Source organism: Papilio machaon, chromosome 22 (genome assembly GCF_912999745.1).
Source record: "Papilio machaon chromosome 22, ilPapMach1.1, whole genome shotgun sequence".
Classification (NCBI taxonomy): domain Eukaryota; kingdom Metazoa; phylum Arthropoda; class Insecta; order Lepidoptera; family Papilionidae; genus Papilio; species Papilio machaon.
The window spans coordinates 5,234,214-5,255,735 of record NC_060007.1 but is presented as its reverse complement, the minus strand read 5'-3'; the positions used below and the strand labels follow the sequence as shown (position 1 = coordinate 5,255,735).

General features: G+C 33.7%; 1 protein-coding gene across 4 annotated transcripts in view; it reads right to left on the bottom strand.

The window, feature by feature from the left end:
- Nucleotides 1-11,780: 11,780 nt before the first annotated feature.
- The window catches only part of LOC106708223 (brain tumor protein), a 317,131-nt gene continuing 307,389 nt past the window's right edge, over nucleotides 11,781-21,522 (bottom strand). For all 4 annotated transcript variants that reach the window (XM_045683553.1, XM_014499702.2, XM_014499703.2 and 1 more), the window contains one exon: nucleotides 11,781-14,390. In XM_045683553.1, the coding sequence (XP_045539509.1) occupies nucleotides 11,834-14,371 (2,538 nt within the window). In that variant the 5' untranslated portion in view covers nucleotides 14,372-14,390 and the 3' untranslated portion in view covers nucleotides 11,781-11,833. The remainder of the gene's footprint in view (nucleotides 14,391-21,522) is intronic.

Genomic DNA, 21,522 nt, shown 5'->3' with positions numbered 1-21,522 from the left:
TGCTCAGATCGATCCCCACCAATGGTTTAAAACTTCTCGTTATCCCTTGCAACGGTTTTAATATTCTATCTACTGATGCATTAAAAATTACCAACTTTTATTATCGTTTGAACTTCGAATGAAAAGTAAATTTCATCAAAGCAAACTCTATTAGAGAAAGAGATTTTATAGATTGTATAAATTGAGATATTCAATGAATGTTTTGGATGTAATTTTGCGTTTAGAAAATTAAAATTGCGGGATTTAAAAACGATTAAAACCGTATGCCAATTTCTACAATATTGCCGTAACATATAAACGATCGATCATGAGATTTTTCCCGGGAACTTCACAGCTATAGCAAAATCAATATAACATCCCCCACGTTAACATCTGAGCCCCAAGGGACGTTTGATATTTTTAGACATTTTTAATATACTAGGGGTCATATTCAATTGATGTCCTCGGGGAACTTCGGCACCTTTTAGCAATCAACAATAATTGTTCAAAGGATTAGATTGTAAGTACGTAATGCCAAAAGATGCATAAGAGATTGGATTTTCATATTCAAAATAAACTCAAAAACTTTTGGACAGAATTTTTAAATTTGTACACCTGTAGAAGGCTCTTTTACTAGCAAGTTACATATTGTCTGTTGTACTTTATTGTCTAATTAATTTATTAGGTTACTTGTTTGTCTTTGAAATATGACATCTCTTAGGTATTTGTGGAGTAAACTTGACTACTTTATTACTGTAATAAATAAAAGTTCGACATAACATAACATGTAGAACCATTTTAAAAGTAATAAAAACATCTTAAAAACGCAATGGCCAGTGCTACGCCGCGCTACGTTTCTACGACATATCGTCATCAGCGTAGCGCAACGTAGCGTAGTGGCTACGGCCTTCGAAATTCATGACCCGACGTCTGAAGTGCTACGGCGTAGCTTTTAAAGGGAATATGTTTGTGGAACTTTGAAATGTTCGCGAATAAGATATTTACATTTAAATTTATTTGTGCAAAGTTTCCGCCGTCATATTTTTCTTTCCTGTATACGTTGCTTGTTTAGTGTAAGTTAAATTGAAAAATGAAATTACTTTTGCTGTTTACTTTTTAGAGATGAATATAAAGTTCTGTTTTAGAGTTGAATTTTCAATGTTATATTGTTAAATTTATAAATATCACCTTTTTATTGTGAAAACATAGAATACATTTTGAAAATCTTTAAGTTTAAATTTGGGTGTTAAGTCCGGTCATTAGGAAAAAGTAGTAGCAAGATTTGCTATGACTTTGAGTCAGTCAGACTTATAGTGAGATGACATAGAAGTAGACATGAAAAATGAAGTAAAACCCGACACGGGAAATGTGTCAGATTTTCTGGAAGTTGACGTGACGCTAGTATGAATGAGTGTGAAGCGTGACCACCACTGACGAGATAAAGAAACGCGCTGGTTGCATCAATCTATAGTTTTATAAGGCGTCACTAGCAAGGACTTGTTAGTATGTTATCTTTCTTTATAATAATGTTGCATAGAGAGTGTTTATTTACTTGATTATTTAAATACATAGTTGTCAATTATCCGCCTTGACATATTTGAATTTAAAACGTATGTAATTATTTGAAGTGTACTTCCAGAGAAATCCACAAGATTTAGTTTATTTGGTGAAAGATATTGGTATACATTTTTACCAAGTTCAGATAGGTTCAAAAGCAAGCGTAAGATGGCGCTATTTATACTTTATTTATTTGATATTGTGTTTAAATATACTTACTTTTGTTTTACTGTTTTGTTTACATGCAACGGAAGCAGGAACTTCGAATGACAGGATACAAGCTTAAAACTAAGTTATTTTATATCATTTTATTTCTCCTCTATTATTAATTCTGTATTTTTCTTCACTTAAACAGGAAACGTACTTTCAGTTTTCATGTAAGCAAATGTCTTTATATACTACCTTTAGTATGTAGTCAAGGTTATTTTAGATTTGATGATTTGTTTTAACTCTTGTTTAAAACCTTACTAATATGATTTAATTTCTTTTGTAATAGGGAGTATTAAATAAAACGAACGTTTCAAACCACTTTCTTTATTTCGTGTTCATCGTTTTAATACAACATACAAGTAAATTTATCGTCCGATATTATTTATCAATCCTTAATGTCTAACTTAATTAAGACCTGAATAACAAGTATGAGTATTTATAGAGTCTGATAGATTCGCAAGTAAACGACTTACGGAAACCTTTACTGCTTAGAAGATCAACCCATATTTTAGAATATTAAAATAAACAAACCATTAACAAGGTTAGGAATTAATGATTAAATTCATCACTGGAATGTTCATGACTTTGTTAATCCAAATCCGAGAATGAATTTAGACAATAAGCATAGTTTACTTGCCCAAAAAAAAACAAAAAGGAGCTGATATAAAAGTAGTTCAGTTTTTAAATTTTTTCAACTGTGCGTATTGGATTAAATTAAAATTACATTTCCTAACATTTTAGTTTTAAATAAAACCATGAAATCAATTTTTCCTATACTTAGCTTAATATTTATAAATAAAACAAAAGAAAACCTATATAATGGATACAATGAACAAGCAGTATTTCTAAAATTGAATCAGACAAAGTAAAAGACAAATTAGTCTGTAAAACATAAGAAAATGAACCCAAAAGTAATAAATTTATCATAAAAAAAGTATGTTTCTGAAACATAACAGATGTATGAAACTCCAATAAATTATCAGAGAAAAACATACAGACACATTACCAGTGTCAGAAGATGACTAGAGAGAAGCGATACAAAACTTCGCGAAAACAGAAATATTATACTAATAAGCACAAAGAAGTTAGTCGAGTTCAACTAAACTAATGAAAATATATAGAAACTTAGGACTAACCTAATCCGAAAACTTGTCTGACTAGCGCCGCAATAAGTTACGTATAAAATAAATTAGCAATAAATTACATTTCAACAATAAACCTTCAGTTACAACGTGACATGGAAAGATGACATGAAGCGGGTTGAATGTGCAGAGACGGAAACGGGTGAGACTTTTCTGTTCAAACTGGTTAATATCTAATATAACATGAACACTAAATAACTAGATCCATTGCCACGATTCGTCTGTTTGTCCGCGTTAATTGCGTTAGTACTAGTAACTCACATAACAGAGACAATCGTGGCATTGATACATTTACCACACTTTAAGTTTAAATTCCTACACAGATATAAACCTTAAATATTGATTAGTAATCAAGTTCTTTATGAAAAAATATATCATTGGGAATATTTTTCAACTTTCTCTCCTTAATCAAAACCACCCAAGAACAACTTAATGTATGTGACAACCGATTTTTATAACTAGACGTTTTTTTTTATCCCTAACAACACTTTGGCAACAAATAGTATTTTTCTTTTTTTTCTCTCAAATTTTCCAATCAATTTCAACAGTAACGTCAACATTCATGGGAGTCAACATTACCATGGCATTACCGATATCGATTTTAAGCATCGTCTTTCGAAAAGAAGACAGGAAAGTATCGACAGAAGACGAGAATGTTATCGAATGTGACATCACTAGCTTCGTACAACAAATCGACATTCGCCTCTCACAATTTGGCTATCAAAATCACTAAACACTACCTGAATTGTCGATTTGTCAGACGAGGTTATAAAAAGCGAATGGACATCTACCTAAATAATCAATGAAAACAATAGTTTCGGATTTTTTTTTTTACTTTTTCTTTTTTTTTTCTGTGATCAGTCTTAAAATTGAGTCGTAACACTAAGTAAGAAATGATGTTCCTTAATATACCTTAAATCATTGCTAGGCCAAAACTAATTTGGATATTGCGGTGTGGTTTATTTTCCGTAAACTGTATACAAGAAATTCTAGAAGTATATTATGGATACAAAAAGATATATATAAGAGTGTAGGCGACGATTTATTTAGATCTTATTTAACTTTATTTCCGGTGCGCCGTTACTTTTCATTTGTTACCAACAACGTTACAGTATGACAGGACAACGAATATAGAAGTCTAAGGAAAAGGCCACGTTCTCGGGGAAACTAGTTTTCAATTAACACACACATTATCAGTTTTAGAATTTAACATTAAATATTGTTTACATTTAACCTTAATGCTAAAGAGTACAAAAAATAAAGGAAATATTATGTAATATATGAAAAACAACAAGTTATCAGCGAAAACTATCGCATTTCATATAAGAACAACGTTGTCTTTTTTATTTTAATTATTTCGTTACAGTAACATTAAATGTATTCACACTACAGGAGTGACATGTAGTAACACAACACCCTCGCCTGGTTCGACCGAGCGTCACCAACCACTTCAATATTTATCTACAAATCATGATCCTTTCCCTCCCATCATTTTCATTGTATCAAAAATATCTGCTAAAATAGCCCTTTCCCTTAGAGAAAACTCGATAGAGTACAATTTGAACAGTCTCAGTTTAACTAATGTAGGTAACAATATCAAATCTGTTGGAGATATGCACGAATTGAAATAATTTAATCATCAATTACCCAAAGACAGTAGAATAGTTAAAGCGTGCCTACTCAGAATACTACGGTAACATCTAACCTACGTATGTATGTATGTCGCAACTCGTAACGTACAAGATATAATAAGCAGCCCTTATATATATAGTTGCATGATGCGTTCACTGTAATTAAGTCTGTACAAATTGAAATGAGAGTTTCCTTTTATTATTTTACAAAAGGATTTTACATTATCCTTTGAATTTAAGGCCACGGCTCAATATGGTATTTCAGTAGTTTATAAAGTAGTTATATAAGAAGTTTTTGTCATTACTTTCTAATGAGTGGCCTTATTTACAACGTGCAAACGCCGCTTAAATTTCAGCTAACAGTGGAATAGAACTTTAAGATGGTCGAGATGTGAAAGCGGTCGACTACTGCGCAATTCTTAGCCTACAATGATTACAGAACAGCACAGAATATGTTGTTAACATTAATTTTACATTTCGTACAAAATATTCGTGATAGAATGTTCGAAGCTCAAGGTGTACCTTAATCACTAAACTAACATACACAATGCGATTTCTAAAAATACACGCTACTTCGTACACTAAGTAGGATAAAATTTAAAATTTATTCATAAGCATTGTGTTCTTACAACTGGCAGGATGGCATTTCTTGAATGTGTAAAATCGATTAGTGTGTGGACAATTCAAGCATCGTACAACTAATTAAGGTTATACTTAGTGCGTATTTTATATAACATTTCGAATATCTAAAAAGCATTTTCATTGGTGACTAGCTTACTAAGAAAGATTCCAAATTTACGCTTAAACATTTTCAATCCGTTACCATCGAATTTGAATTACCTAAACCACAAACGCTCAAACGTAAACTTTCAAATTTCTTCTAGTAATTCAAACTATCTCCTCAATGACACCACTAAGTGGATGATATGTCACGTTCCAGAAGAAACTATTTACTATTAAATATTTTTTAAATCTTTTTAACATGAGAATATTCCAAACTTGTGTCAGTATTGTCGTGTGGCTTAACGTAAAATACATTCCCCTTCCATCACATCAACATCACTAACCATTCCCCTTCCTTACGACTCAAACCAACATTTTTTTATAATTAGAAACTTTACTTTGATATGTCATTTAGCTATACCAACTATATTTGGAATCTTTCCGCGCGTAAAATTTTTACAATAAACTAAAAAACACACCTTACGATTTACACATAAAAATATCTCACACACTTGAAGAAATTATAAATGTAAGACTAACGTTCTTCTGTACGTCCGTTTGTCTACTTTTAGCAAAGACTAATACGCTTTCGCAAGTGAAGTCGTTGACAAATGCGGTCCGTACAGAAAAACGATTAATAAGAACTATAAAATGCCATATTATAATAGATCAAAGTAACGTATAGAACATCCGTAAGAGCATATCTTTATATCTAAATTTAATATTTAAGTAGAATCCATACCATATAAAACACCTAAAGAACTCCAAAAACTTTGTCATTAGAAAATTATTCATCATTGGGAAAATAAATACTATTATTTGCAAACTTCTCAACTAACATAAGCGATATTAAAATATTTTTTTTATAATAAAATGTATCATAAATTCAAACGTGATTTAAATTTAAAAACGTACAGCGTAGTAATCTTTGAGGATGGATGGTTTGTGCTTATATGTGCTTTTAATTCTCATCTTAACTTTAACAATCTCTTTTTTGACCCTTTGTGTTCAGGAGACGAGGTCATCGGCTATAAAACGAAGCTTTTCGGCTTCCTGTAGCTCCTCTTAAGCCTACATCCCACCTTACACTAAGGTCGAATTTAGAAATTCCCTCCGAACTCAACTCAGTCATCGAATGCAATAAAAACATCAGCATTTCGTTTAAGAAAAATATTTCAAAAAATCAAGTGAAATACCAACATTCTGTGCAATATTCCTTAAATTATTACAATCAGCGAATCAATGAAATTTAACAACGATACAAACTGCGCAGCTCTATAATATATTTCTGTAAAAGCGATAATCAAAAATATTATAAATTATCAAAATACAAAATACGAGAAAATTAATACAATTCCTGAGCAATTGTTATCGATTGCGGCGATTTACACATATTACATATACATCAAAACATAGCGACAAACATCGTATTCGGGTACTAACACGTACTTGCGTACCCTGCTCATTGTGTCGCGTACCGCGGTGTACCGACAGCACGATCGTACCGCGGAGTAACGAAAAGTAATTTAACAGCTGTCTCTAAATCGACTTCTAATCGACAATCATATTTACAAACTTCAATTCAATGTATCGTTTAGCTTATTACAAAAATTCAACGACGCTACTACTCAATATAATTTAAATGACCAATTGTCAACCACATACAATTTGACGAGCTAACATTAATACATTCTACCATGATGAATACATTAACAGGTGATTTTTATTTAACCGTTACGAAATTATTGAATTTAAACAATATTTAAGTATAGTTATCGATCGATATGATTAACATATACACTTAAGTAAGTATAAGTTCATACTTACAGCAATTGGAATTTGAATAACGGTTCGTTTTCTAATTCTTCAACCACTTCCCAACAATAAACCCATAGGTTTAGTTAACATTTTAGAATTTTTTTTTATTAAATCATCATTCAACCTCGAAATTTACTTTATAAAAATACACAATCTCGCTACACCACATGAATAAAAATTATATCAATCTTTGCCAACTCTTACACATTCCGGCTTTCCTTAAGAATTACACACTAACGCTACTAACATCGTAAAACTAAAATATTTACATCGTTTTCTACACACTTCCTGGGAATTTTTATAATATTTTATGCGAATGAAATGCATATTTTAAATGATGTTGAACTGATGATGTCAAAAGCTTGTAATTTCATCAATGATCATTGCAGACCACAATAACGTTCTTTTATGATTTTACAAAAATTTTATAGCATTAAATTAGGTAACGCGATTTATAGAAGGACCATAAATAAAGAAAAGGCTTAATATTTAATATGTAAAGTTCAAGAGATAAGCAGCATTTATCTAATGTAATGGATATGAATGGATTGAATGTTGTATTAAAAAGTATTTTTGAAACTGATCGAAAACACTTGTATTTGGAATCTTATTTTTAGTCTTAGGAAAAGTTGTTCAGTATAAAATTATAAAGTACTCATGTAAGCCTAATCGGAGCTTACTTTAGTAATAGGTGCTAATTAGTAATAAAATGTTCCCTATAGTAATTGACTTGGAAGTATTGGTATTATTGAAGATACATCCGTTACATGAAAGCGGTGCTGCTGAGGGTAACAGGGTTAGTTCCCGGTATTTGTTACATACATTCCCGTAGAAAAAGTAAACCTTAGAGGGGAATTTCACTTATTTTAGAGTATAAATAGTTCTTATGACGAAGATTATAGGCTATATTCATAAGAATATGTTATCTTTGAATAGTGAAAATCAAATTTGACAAATTACCGCCTACCACTGAGGTTTACGTCACTGGACCCGTTCTACAGGTCAATTTTAAAAATATTTTTACTCACTTTGTTTAATGTCTGTGCAATTAATTTTGTGTTCATAATTTGTGTAATTCTAATATGATAATGGTGTAAATGTCGCTAACTACTGTTTGCGTGATGAAACTAATACTAAAGCGATACTTACGTTTCTTGACAACTTTTGTTCCCAACACCAACTGTTTTATTGAACTCTTATTAAAAATGCTCACACAAATAAACACACACTCATCTTTCACCATCTTCGTGTTTGTGTCAAAGAATTTCTTTGTAAGCAAATCTTTTGGATTGTATGAGAAAGCGGAAGCGAGTAAAATTTATTTCAAATAATTTTCAGTAATAATTTTTTTATATTAATCATGTTAAGGCACAAACTGTTTATTTTAGAATGTATAATTCTTTGACACAAAGACTTTCATCAATCGGCCATTAATTTAGATTTGCTAAATTAATGTCGATCGAGGATCTATGGCATATCTACCAGAAGCACTACTCGGGCAAAATGAAACCAAAAATAAAATAAAACACACTGTAAAACTGCAATGAACTGGTATTATTATAAAAAAAAGCAATTATACAACAAAAATAATTCAAAACAAAACGATGTACATTAATTTAAAGAACAATTGTTTATACAAATAATTAAAAAAAATAATATAATAATTATAACAACAAACATCGACAAAATATATTTAAAGAGAAAAAACATTGTTTCAAATTTAATCAGTCCACAAGCTTTAGAAATGCAATTTAAGAATGAAATGGTTCTCGTACATAAAAAATAATTCTTATACCTTGTATTATGCAAAAACACAAAAATTAATCAAGAATATTAAATAGAATCAAAAATTAAGGACTTAATGAAACATAAACAATTTAAATTTAAATGAAATAAAACTCATTATAGTCAGAATCAATTAAAAATCATGAAGCATTTTGACAAATAACACTTTTTTACACTAACTTGAATAGTTGTCACAATTTGCAAATCTTACTGTAAAAAGTTTTTCCATTAATCTAATACTTAATATAAATATAATACGTTGGATCGATCTCATTTACGTAAAAGCGTATGCAATATATCGGAAAGTACTTAATTATTGAAAATTACAATAAAATTGCAGGAAAGTATTGAAAGGAATAAAAATATAGTACTCAATCTTTTTTGAAATTTTCAATCAATTAAATCTTTACGAAATTAATTTTTTTATACCATTTTGAATCTCCATAATTTTGCTGTTCTGCGTCAGTTACATGAATCGTATCAACTTTGTGAATATACCAGATATTTCAGATGATTTCAGTTATGTTGATCCGAAACATAGAACTGATCAGAGTAAAGTTAACGACGAAATTGCAAAACAAATCTTAAAGCGACTTACTTTAAATTCGCAGTAGATTAAATGAAAAACAACATAATCATCCGATCTTAAGAAATGTTACAATTTATTAGGAACAGGGCAGTCTATAATAATAAAATCATTGGTGATGAATCACTGAAATTTAGACTCTAAAGATTGGAAGATACGTTCTATTTCACCTAATCTAGTGGATATTTGCGACCTGTACTCGACTACTGGATCGAAGACACGTCTTGATGACGCGGCAGACTGAATGCACCGTGGAATGCAAATTATAGAAGTTAAGTCATCAAATCATCAACTGATACAACGGGGATCAGTGCAACATAGTTGATAAAACGTAGAAGTAAAGGAAACGACGTTTATCGTCCACTTTCTCGTTTACTCCCGTTGTTAATTAAATCTTGCACAATTAGTAAAAAGGATGACGTCCACAAAGGGTTTAGATAACCTATGAATAATGTATTAATCAGTAGAGTATGGTACATATTTACAAACAACACTAAATATCACTTATTAAATCACAACATGGTTTTATGGCACATGTCAAACAGGTATTGCGGTTGAACTACAGTGCAAAGAGCTGCGATCATCTGAAGACGTGGCTTCAATATTAAATAAAATAGAAAAAAACATACAGTCGAATTAAAAAAAAATAAAGAATATCACCGAATCGAAAAGCGTAAATCTAAATATTAAGTAATGCAGATCAATAACTAATTAAAAAAAAACGGATCATCGATCCAGTTATTAAGGATCGCATCAGATCTCATTATTGTCATAGATTCAGCAATAAAAAAACACTAAAAAACCATTATTAACTAAAATCAAAAACTAAAGAGAATCGAACTAAAATAATTCAGCTAAAACACACTCAAACACACGGTAATGTAATAAAAAATAAGAGCATAATACAAATAAGATAAACAATAGACATGCACCGTATATAATACTAATACTACAAAAATAATAATAATAATGTTGTTTTTCGTATAAAAATATCTTACCAGAATAACAAATTGTATAATTATTTTGTATACGGAGCAAGTTACAGTACTCCAGTAAGTAGTAAAAAGCGAACAACTAATTCGCATAATAATGCTTCTACATTCCGCCAGAATCTCAGCAAAAATCATGAAATGCAATAAAACAAAAAATCTAGCGAGACGAACATTTTCTAAGTGCTCTAAGAGATACTACTGTGGCCGATCACTACGAACTCAAACCACCACAACACGTCTACAGAACGAACAATATTATTATTATCAACCAATTGTTACTATTTGTTAAAGAAAAAACAACGGGACGCGAAATTTACGGGTCCGTGGGTTCTCAGTGACTAGGCGGTAACGACGTCAGGACATAGGGAGCTGTGGAAGACAGCGAATACAGCCGATTAAAAAACTAAAAAAAAAGTAAAATTACACAATAATGTAGAATGTTTTGTTAATACTCTAGGTAAAGTCATAGACTGTCGATAGTTTGGAATATTCGATCAGTCGCGCCACCTGGTGATGCTGAATTGAAATTTGTTTACACTGCATCAGTAGGTCTTTTAGTTGATAACACTATGGTAGTTACTGATACACGTGATTGAGAAACGCCGCAGTCAACTTTGTCATTGATAAAACCCTTAACATCACATTTCCCTAGACTTTTTGTAACTACATTTAAAGAGGGCAGTAACTAAACATTGTCCATATCAGCTCAATCAATTTAACACTTACCTAATAATAATGTAACAACTTCTTATTTACTTTCATAATCATATTTCCATCGACACAAAATAAGTGCTAATTAAAAACAGGAAGTGCCATTGTGCCGAAGAACCTTACGACTAACAACAATACCGCTCGATGCTCTCTTATTAAGATAAAATCACACGCTTAACGCCTAACAATTTTTAAGTATTAATAGTTAAAATATTGGTCCAACAAATGGGCTAAATAATACAAATGCCCTTAATATTCGTCCCTAATTTAACGACATGGGATATGAAAAAATATTATTCAATAGATCAAAAAAATGATAAGGGTTGAGAACAGTTGGCGTGCCGATATCCGACTCAATAATCTCTTTTCTTGAAATAGGTACTCGAATAACAACGTCAAATACTACAACTAATCTCAATACAGTTTCGTTTGGAAATAATGAATACAGAGATCTCTTGCCAAGTGTAAGTAAAGGACTCCCATCATTTTGTTTGATCACATCGAGACAGCTGCAACACACGCATTTACAAAAGACAAGTTCCATAAGAAAACACCCGGGAACGCCACTTCGACTAATCACAAATTGACACACATGGCCAGAACCGTTATTAACATCAATTATGTAAAGTTTAAGATTTCGATATTAGATTTTTTGGCTTAGTTTTTGTCGGATTCGTATCTCCTGTAAGGACGGGTAGTTCACATGCCTATTGGTGGCACTTGAACGTAGCGATATATGTAGAGGCGATAGTCCTTGCTGGCGAGCACGACCGATCCGTCGTCCATGAGCGCCACATCGAAACATTGAGCGTGTTTCACTTTACTCTCCAACGCCGAAACTAGTTGTCCTTCCTGAGTGAATATTGTCAAGTTAAAGTTGTTATGGTTGTCGGCTATTAAAATCTCTCCTGAGGCATTTATGCCCACTCCAATAGGGTAATTGGTTACTCCCTCGCCTCCAATCTGCCTCAAGTAGATACCTTCATAGTTGAAAACTTTAACGCAATGCGCGCGGTTGTCACTGATGAAAATTTCCTGTTTATCGTTCACCACCACTCCGTTGGGGAATTCAAGATGTTTTGAGCATCCGAATTTCTGTAGAACGTTGCCGACTTGGTCGAATATAATGACGCGCATCACTTTGCACTCGACGACAACGATGCGGCCTTTGTTGTCGACAGTCACCCCTCGAGGGTGTTGGAGGATGTTCGCACCGAATTTACGAACGAATTGACCGTATTGATTGTAAATTTGAATCTGATGTGTCGGTGATCTTTCTGTTACAATGATATCTCCAGATGTGCGCACTACTGCGACTCTGTTCGGGTAAAGAAGTTGGCCGTCCCGTTTCCCACATTCACCAAATTGGAATTTAAATCGGCCTTCTTTGTCGAATATCTGAATGCGATGATTATTGGTATCAGCAACAATGATGTCGTTTTGGGCGTTTACAGCTACGCCGCTAGGTTCTGTGAATTGACCCTCCATGACACCGAATTCGCCAAATTTGCAGTGATAAATCATCTTTTGTCGTTTGATTTGTGACTTTGGCGGGAAAATCGCAGTCGAAATTAGTTTGCTTGTCAAATCAAGTATTGGATCAGAGTGTGGTGCACTTGTTAGAGAGTAAGGATCTGCGGTGGTAGGAGGGAAAAGTGTGTCGCAACCGCCGTTGGACCATTTTTCGTAAGGATTGATCCCGTTCAGATTAATATCTCCGATCGCAGAAGAGAAAGGCCCGAGACTGTTTGGGCTGTTGAATCGTTTTGAAATAATGTTCGATTCGAATGGTGACGTCGATTGGCTCGTAGGGCCGAGTAATCCGTTCGTATAAGGACGATCGAGAACGCCGTTAAGTCCTGTTGGTAGATGAATTCCTCCGTTTAAACTTCCAGAACTCCCATTTACGCTGCTGCTGCTAGAAGATGACCCTCCATTCATTAAAGAGCCATTCGTTGGGCGCGCAATCGGTGGTTGCTTAGATGGACCAATATTTGCTTCGGAGCTGGAACGCACGTATCCGAAAGTGTTTCGTACGCCAACTTGAATGGCTTGATAGTTTGAAACAAATTCGAGCTCGCATGCCGTTTGAACGCTCTGTTCGGGGTTTGAACTCATAAGTGTTTGTAGTTTACTGTCTAATAATTTTTTAAACATCAATATTTCAGCGATGTTAGCGCATTTCGTCAATCGCTCCACAAAGTCACACGTTTGGTAAATTTTGTCAACCGTCTCCTGAGCCTTTTGTCCCACCACAGTCAGTGCTATTTGTTTGGTCGAGAAAACACTTTCGAGTTCTTTTAACAACTCTTGCTTCCGCTCTTCAAGCATAGAACGGTAAAATTGGAAGGTGTCGTTAATTTCATTTTGAGCTTTATGATACTGAACTTGAAGTTTTCCAGCGGCATGTTCCACTGTTTTTACCACGTGCCTTATCTCAGTGGCGCGCGTCTTGGCTTCATTGATAGATTGCTGCATGAGCTCTAATTGCTTAGGTCCGGCGTCTGCTAAATGTTCGCAGTCGTGTAGAGTAGCTGGATGTTCGATAAGAGTACATTCTTTGCACACCGGCACTGAGCATGAGCGGCAGAAGTATTTCAGAATATCATTTTTATGTCTCGGGCAGAAAGCCGTCTTGTCGCCGCTAGTCATTATTGTAGATCCAAGCATACCCTTGTCGTCTTTTAGGTCCGTGAAGTTGAGGACCCGGTGGCTCTCGAAGCAATGCATGAATTGGTGCGCCATGACGCAGTTAGGGCACAAGAAGTTAGCACAGTCGACGCAACGAGCTACGGCGTCCAAGTCCTTCGATTTGCAGCCCGTGCAACGAGCTGAAGGCGAGCTTGTCTGTCTCGCGGTCGGTAGGAGATCGGCGTCCTGTTCGACCGCAGCGGCGATAACGAGGTTCGTGAGCAGTCCTGGAACTCCAGCGGCGGGGAGTTGGCTGTCGACACGGCACGTGACGCAAGTGACCTTCTCGGGGTGCGTCTGTTCTCGCTCGAGGCAGCCCCGGCAGAAAGTGTGGAAGCAGTTGAGTACTTTGGGATCGACGAATGTCTCTCGGCAGATAGCGCAAGTTGTGTCGAGTCCGTCGAATTCGCGAAGGTCACATACGGCGGAGTCGCTCGCGGGAGGCGACGAACCGCTCAGAGTGAGGGGGGACAGGGAGCCACGCTCCAGGGAACCTATAGAGTTGGCACCGGGCAGCGACTCAAGGGACGGGGTGCGCGAGGCCATCTTCAGGAAACCGGCATCCCTGAAACAACAAACATTCAATGTTACAAAGACAATATAAATAAAATAATCACAAAGTAACAGTATTTTTTAATTAATTATTTATAAAAATATCACAGAATATTCTCATTCCTAAACACAAAATAAAAACACTTTGTATAAATTTACCAATTGGTGACAACTCAAACATTTCAGTGTTAAAGAGCAGATACACTTTACTCATTGTTTGCGAAAGCAATCGGAATACCCAATAAAAGACTGGCGGCTCCAAACATTAAAAGCGCGCCGTCTGTGAACCTAAAACTGCAGTATTTGAAATGTTTACGGGGTTCGATGCATTGAGGGTGGAGGGTTGCTATGGCAACGAATAGGGTGAAGTAAGGGGATATTTCACGTTGATTCGAATTAGGGTGAGGGTGGGAATTTATTTTGGTTCCCTATTTAGTTGGTATTTGAGGGGAGATGAGGTGAATGGCCGTGTTCAATGGTAGGGTCTTGACTACTGTTTAGGTGATGCTACTAAGTTAAGATAATTGTGACTGTTGCTGATTTTAAATTATAGCTATATTTTGGTGTTTAATCTCAGAGGTACTCTAATTACACATTATGTACTGAGGGAATTAAATATTTGTATTGTATATTTTAACTAGTAGTCACGTGCAATTCCCTCCGCGCGGCATTGACGAAAAAAAAACCTAATTAGTAGTCTATGTGTTCTTCAAGACTGTGTTCTACATCTGTGCCAAATTTCAGTAAGATCCACGCAGCCGTTCTGCAGAAACGAACATCTATCCAACCATACCTCCATCGAAACATTCGCTTTTAAAAGATGAGCAAGATGAGATAAAGTGAAGTACAGTTTGATAACAATTCAGAAGTGTTTGTTTCACCAAGACTCATGGCAATAAAAGGAATTTCGCAAGTTTTACTTCTTTGTAATATATACGATATATGATATGAATTTTATTTGAATAATCGTCCAAATCGATACATAAACGCCTAACAATATATCACGGAAAGCCTATCGCTGCAGCTTTAGATTCATAGATAGTTTGGCAATCACATCGATTGTAGGGTTGCCAAAAATTAAACAAATGTATTACTTAAAAATTTATATAACGTATAACCATAAAAATTATAACACGTATGTTACATTTTTTTTCTTATCTGTATCCGTAATCTTTAGATTTATTGGAAAGTTAAACAAGTGTAGAATTACCGTGAATTTCCACTCACTCGAAACACTTGAACAAAAACAGATTATCTTTTTGTTTTTTTTTTCAATGACGTCGTAGAAACCTACTGTAAAATTCAAGATATATTTATTGTTGAGTGACAACCCTATATCATCTAGTATTGTGACGGATTCAAACTGCTGATACGTTAAAGTCGTTGTGACGTCATCACTTGTGCACTACATGCGAAATGATGACGACTAATTAGAATATTTAACCCTGTGCTTGATAGCGATTGGAAGGTTGTGCTCGACTGTACTCTTACTAAAAAAATCTTTACTGTTCAATAATAGTGTCTAGATACTTGGGGTCTGGTTGCTCAGGTAGATGGGGATCTGTTTCAGAAAATAGTGCGCCTTCTCTTACGCCTCGTTTACATTACGCCAGTACAGTAGGACAGTAGCACTCAAAATCAGTATTGACATGGATAGTATAATGTAAAAACTAACTAGCGCCAGTAAGATAAAATAGTCCATACCAGGACAGTGCTACTGTCCTGCTGTACAGGCATAATATAACCAGGCCTTAAGCTAGTTTTTTTTTTAATTAATATTAATAATGTTTTTTTATAACCAATCTAGTTTTCGTAATCTTATCGTAAAGATAAACACATATTTTCTATATAGATGTTTGCAGTGAACACACAGACCGATTATTTCTGCATAACATTGCATATTTCTACTTAACCTATAGTAGTGACGTGGCTTAGTTAATTTCAACTAAGGCATAATATCAGTTGCAAGTCTCGTGTCTCTCGTGAACCGCCCGCATCCGATACCGAACTAATTAAACCTCTATCGATTCTGTATTGGTACGGAGACAACGTTAAATTATTGGTATAAACGTGCTTTCGGTATAGTCAATTTCAGCCAGTAATATTTGATGTTTTTTTTTATGTTACTCAAAAGACATTAGGTGTGTGAATTTTCAAAATCGAAAAATGACGATCTGGTAAAGACAATTTGATGCAAATGACTATACTAATAATTAATAATAATAAATAATAATAATAATTTGAAAAATCTATTGGAGATTCGACGATATTGACAGCTTGATATGACTGCAAATGTCATGATGCTTTTTTGTGACGTCATGCTCTCTCTTACTACACACGAGAGAAAGTTTAATTCTTCTGTATAGACGAATTAATTGAGGTCACTTGACTTACAATGTTGTACCATTAATTGTGCAGTCAATATAGTGCGTCTTGACGTAAACGGGTGACGTAGATATATGGTCAGCGAAGTAATCGATAGCCCCTGCCCATTGAGATTACAAACATATAGATTCCTATAAGATGTATTGTCTTGAGGTCTCAAAACATTTAATTCCCTAAACAAGACTTCAGTTGTAATAACACATTCTTCTCAAATTTGAAGTGAAATTTCCTTTTCCCATCTTTATTCGAGACCCCAATAATGGTTTGTGGGTTCGAAAGCTTACAAAACCCCAAAGGTGTTCCACAGTCGTAAATAAAAACAGGTGCACACGGAAAATTAATAACTATTACAACGTGTTAAGGTGGAAATTCGTTTGCTTTTGAAACTATCAATTGAAACATGGGAAGAGAGGGGTTAAGACGTCTTGGAATTGTGGTCATCCGGTATTGACGTGAAGGTGGATGAACGCTTATATTAGGGTATCGCAGAGGAATGTCGGTTTAATATTCCTTTAAAAAAACGATGGCACTAAATAAAAAAAAATAGAAATGGTACGTGGCTACAGTGATATTTTGTGAAAATTTCACGCTTATAATTAATAAGAGAGTAATTAGTACAGTAATTAGTAAGTACAGAAAGCAACCATTAGACGAGACATATCTTGAACTATGTTTCACGTCCAATTTATTTTATAAACAATGTTCCAGTAATTTTGCGTACTAAATGACTAGTGAAACTATACGTTAAAATTCTCCATTAAGTATTTTAGGAGTTTAATATATCACTGCCACAAATCCGTTTATGTACAAATACTTCAACAACATAATAAACAAATATAAACACTATTGCTGCAGCGTAAGGACTACATTTGCGTATAAGTAAACCATATGTGTATTGTGGAGTTCTAAAAATTACCTACCGGTCTCGAACGTAATATATCAAACACGTGAGGACAATTTTAGTAGTGCATTTCAGTGGAACACCGTTCATATATTTGTCTCGGGTCCGCAAGTTCCGGAATATTTTCTTAGAAGATGTTTTATGTTCAAACGAAAGCGACTTCTACGGGTTAATGTTTAAAGACTCCCAATATAAAAAAAAAAAACTAGATGTATTTCGCGAAATACCTCATAATTAATAACCTTAAGAATTTATCAATAAAAAGTAGAGAGAATTTTCAAATTTGTTTAGTACTTTCGGAAATTTGACTTTTTTCAAGCTAAATCTATTATGCTTTATAACAATAGTGTCCTTTTCAGATGAATTGATATAGAAATTAATCTTTTCAAGTTTTATTATTACAGTTTATTTTATAAATACAACGACAAAAGAGTAAAGATAAATCACAAAAGGTAACCTTAACATCATTGGTGCTTGAAACGGGTTGATAAAGCTATAGCAAGGAATAGTTTCATATTTTAGATTTAACAATTTCATTTTTATAATAAAAGCTGGCAATAAAGTGTGACGGCATCGAAGAACACTTTATTGATTCCCTATACGGTAGAATAGGGTTGTCATTTCACGAAATAATAAATATGTAAATTTATTATCACAATTCTGTAATTTGTGATTTATTAATGAAAATCTGCTGTCTACCTTAATTTCTTAAACGCTTTTTTTATAGATTTTTACAAAGATTTGATAGAATTTTTTTAATCTTCTGTAAGTTTCTGATACCAAAATCTCTGTATGAAACATATCGTCATCCCTGTCATTATCTTTGACAAGACAGAGATAACAATATGTTTTAAATTGAGATTTAAGTCTCGGAAACCCACGGTCATTATTGTCCGAGTTATTTCTCATACTAAATCTATACTTTACGTCTTCAATTTAGAAATTACACACACTAAATTATTATATGTCCCCTCTCACTATCAATAATAAATGTGTAGATTGTCTACGATGGAAATTGAAGCGTTTGTTAGAATAAAAATTTAATAATCTATTTCGCTTGTGGCAACCCTGTAGTGTAGACACGTGCATTATTCAGATAGTGGCTAACCGAGTTAGCGTTAAAATTCATGAAAACATATCGCCTCCGAGACATTATTGTTTTCTTTAGCTCTCCTATATGTTAAAAATTATACAATTTATCTAAATATTTGTATAAACCTACATTTAAAGGCTAAATGTACAGGAATAGAACATATTAAATTATTTATAAATAGCATTCAAATTAAAAACTTTATAAATAATTGATCGTAACAGGTTTAAAGCAAACACATTTTTTTTTTTACAATACGTCAAAAGAAAATTTAGCAACACAAAATAATTGCCTTATTACCCTAATTCCATCAGTCGAGAGATTATAAAATTACTAAAGCACATCTGTTCACTGGCAACACTATGACGTCACGTAATAAGTTAATGCTACTGCGGTTTCCGGGTGGTCCTATCGCGCAAAAAGTCTCGCTCGAGCCTTTGAATAAAGGAAAACTTGATATGAATTTGTAATAAAATTACCAAGCCCCACCAAAATGTATGCGGAGTGTACTACGGCAGATTTAGGAAAGTACAGTCAACGGAATGAATATATTACATTGGATACTTCTGCAGACGTGCGTCGCTTCGGTACTCTATTCGGAGACTTGAGGTGTATGTAAAATTTGAATTGTCTCTTTATCTTATACTTTATATCAGTTTATTATCGTAAAGCTTCCCTAAGGGATGGTATATTTTGTCTATATTTTACTCCATCAAACCTTACTACCTTATTTATTCAAAATAATACATTTCAAATTATTACTACTAAACTGAGACTACTTGTATAATAAACCACAAAAAAGAGTTTCTTTTTGTATATTTAATAAAGCAAAACTAAACATTACACTTAACGACTCTGTATTACTATGACGTACAAATAAGTATTTGTATATATGAGTATAGATGAGAATAATATACAACGCCAATATGCCGTTAAAAATTACAAGCTATATTAGGTATTAGAATAGATTTAGTACACGTGTAAAATTTATCAATCATAGACGAGGACAGATCTCTAATGGATTGCGTACACAAGCTCGTGGCAGCTAACTATAGATCTACTGCTATTATACTTTAACAAAGTCTGTAATTCAACCCTTATTAAACAAGCAAATTTTATTTACAACGTATCGTTAAAGTTAACGTATTAATCATATATGCATTTGCGGATATTTATATCAACGAATTCAGGCCGTTTGTCACCTTGTAAATTTTTTTTTTTATATAAATATAAAATTGAGATGTTTATTGACATTTTCAATGATATGTAAACACAAAGTGATAAAACAATCAGCGATCACGTTCTTGATAAAAGATAAAGGAAAAGTGCAGGTAGAAAATAATCAAGTATTATGCGACAAAACATTTCGCCGAACCTTGTCTATATTTAATGAAAACTTTCCCGTATAATACCCGAAGGAAGACCGGGCTTAATTTTTACGACTCCCCAAAAATCCCCTCGTAAAGACGCCAAAAAAAATAAATATTCCCGCAGCCGGCGCCTTATCTTTTAATATTGAATGACAAAATATAAAACTTGTTCAATATACTGTTGAAATGCAAATGCTGCGGATGGATGTTAAATAATGTATACCAAGAAACTTTTGCTGTTACAAATGTCATCTAAAATTGAGAGAAAATTCTAGTCCGTTATTTGACAAGAGTTGAAAATGCGAAAGGAGAAATTTCGATCAATAAAGACGTACTCAGAGTCTCTTTGTGGTTTTCTTTAGGTTAGATTTAAGACCCAATTAATTCAGTGTCTTAATATAATTATTAGAAACAATTTGCAACAAACAAAACTACGTATAAATTCTAGTTTACGCTCGTAATTTGCAAACAAATGCCATCATAAATGACGCTGCTTCAGTGTCCATGGATTGCAACGTCACGATACGTCATGTCACGTCACGGCACGTCGCAATACCACGCAGTGCCTCCCCGCAACCGCAGATTCGAGCACGTCACTCAAACGTGACGTCATTAACAAAACTAAATCGGGATTATGACATCGAATGTGACAGATATACGATTTGCAAATACAGTATAATAATTTTGGTAATAATTATTATACGAGTTCTGTGGTTGTTTTTAATTTCAAAATTACTGTAGCAATTAATAATACAAATGAAAGAATAATTAACTGTCAAGTATTCAACATTACAGTATTAGTATTTTATTTATGTACTATCTAAATCATTTTAACAAATTACATTCCGAAAAAAAAAAAATTATTAATCTGAACTTACTACTGTTATGTGTTCAATACATAATAATCTATGGGTAATTTAAAGTCATTGGATAATCTGTGGACACATTGAGTCGTCATTAAAATTTTGTACTGTTGACAGCTCTTATATTCAACATACAATCAATTCTAAACCTTAAAAACAACGACATAACGCACAACTACATTAATTGATTTAACTCCAAAAAAGACACCCAATGTATTTCATCAATTTGAAATTTTACCGTCCAGATTGATTTTTACTCAAGAAGGGCGGTATTAAGATCACCAGAAACCAACATGCATGTATGCGTAGATGTATGAATGTAGAAAAAGTGCGGAAAAGTGTCAGGACCGCACCAAATGGAGGTCCGTTGTCACTGCCTGCCTCTGGGTTACAGACGTGAGTTATGTTGTTGTTGTAGACTCCAATCTTGGCGTCTATCATCATCAGCTCACTATATGTCCCCACTGAGGGGCTCGGAGCCTACCCCAAGTTAGGGCGACTAGGCCATAGTCAACCACGCTGGCCACGTGCGGGTT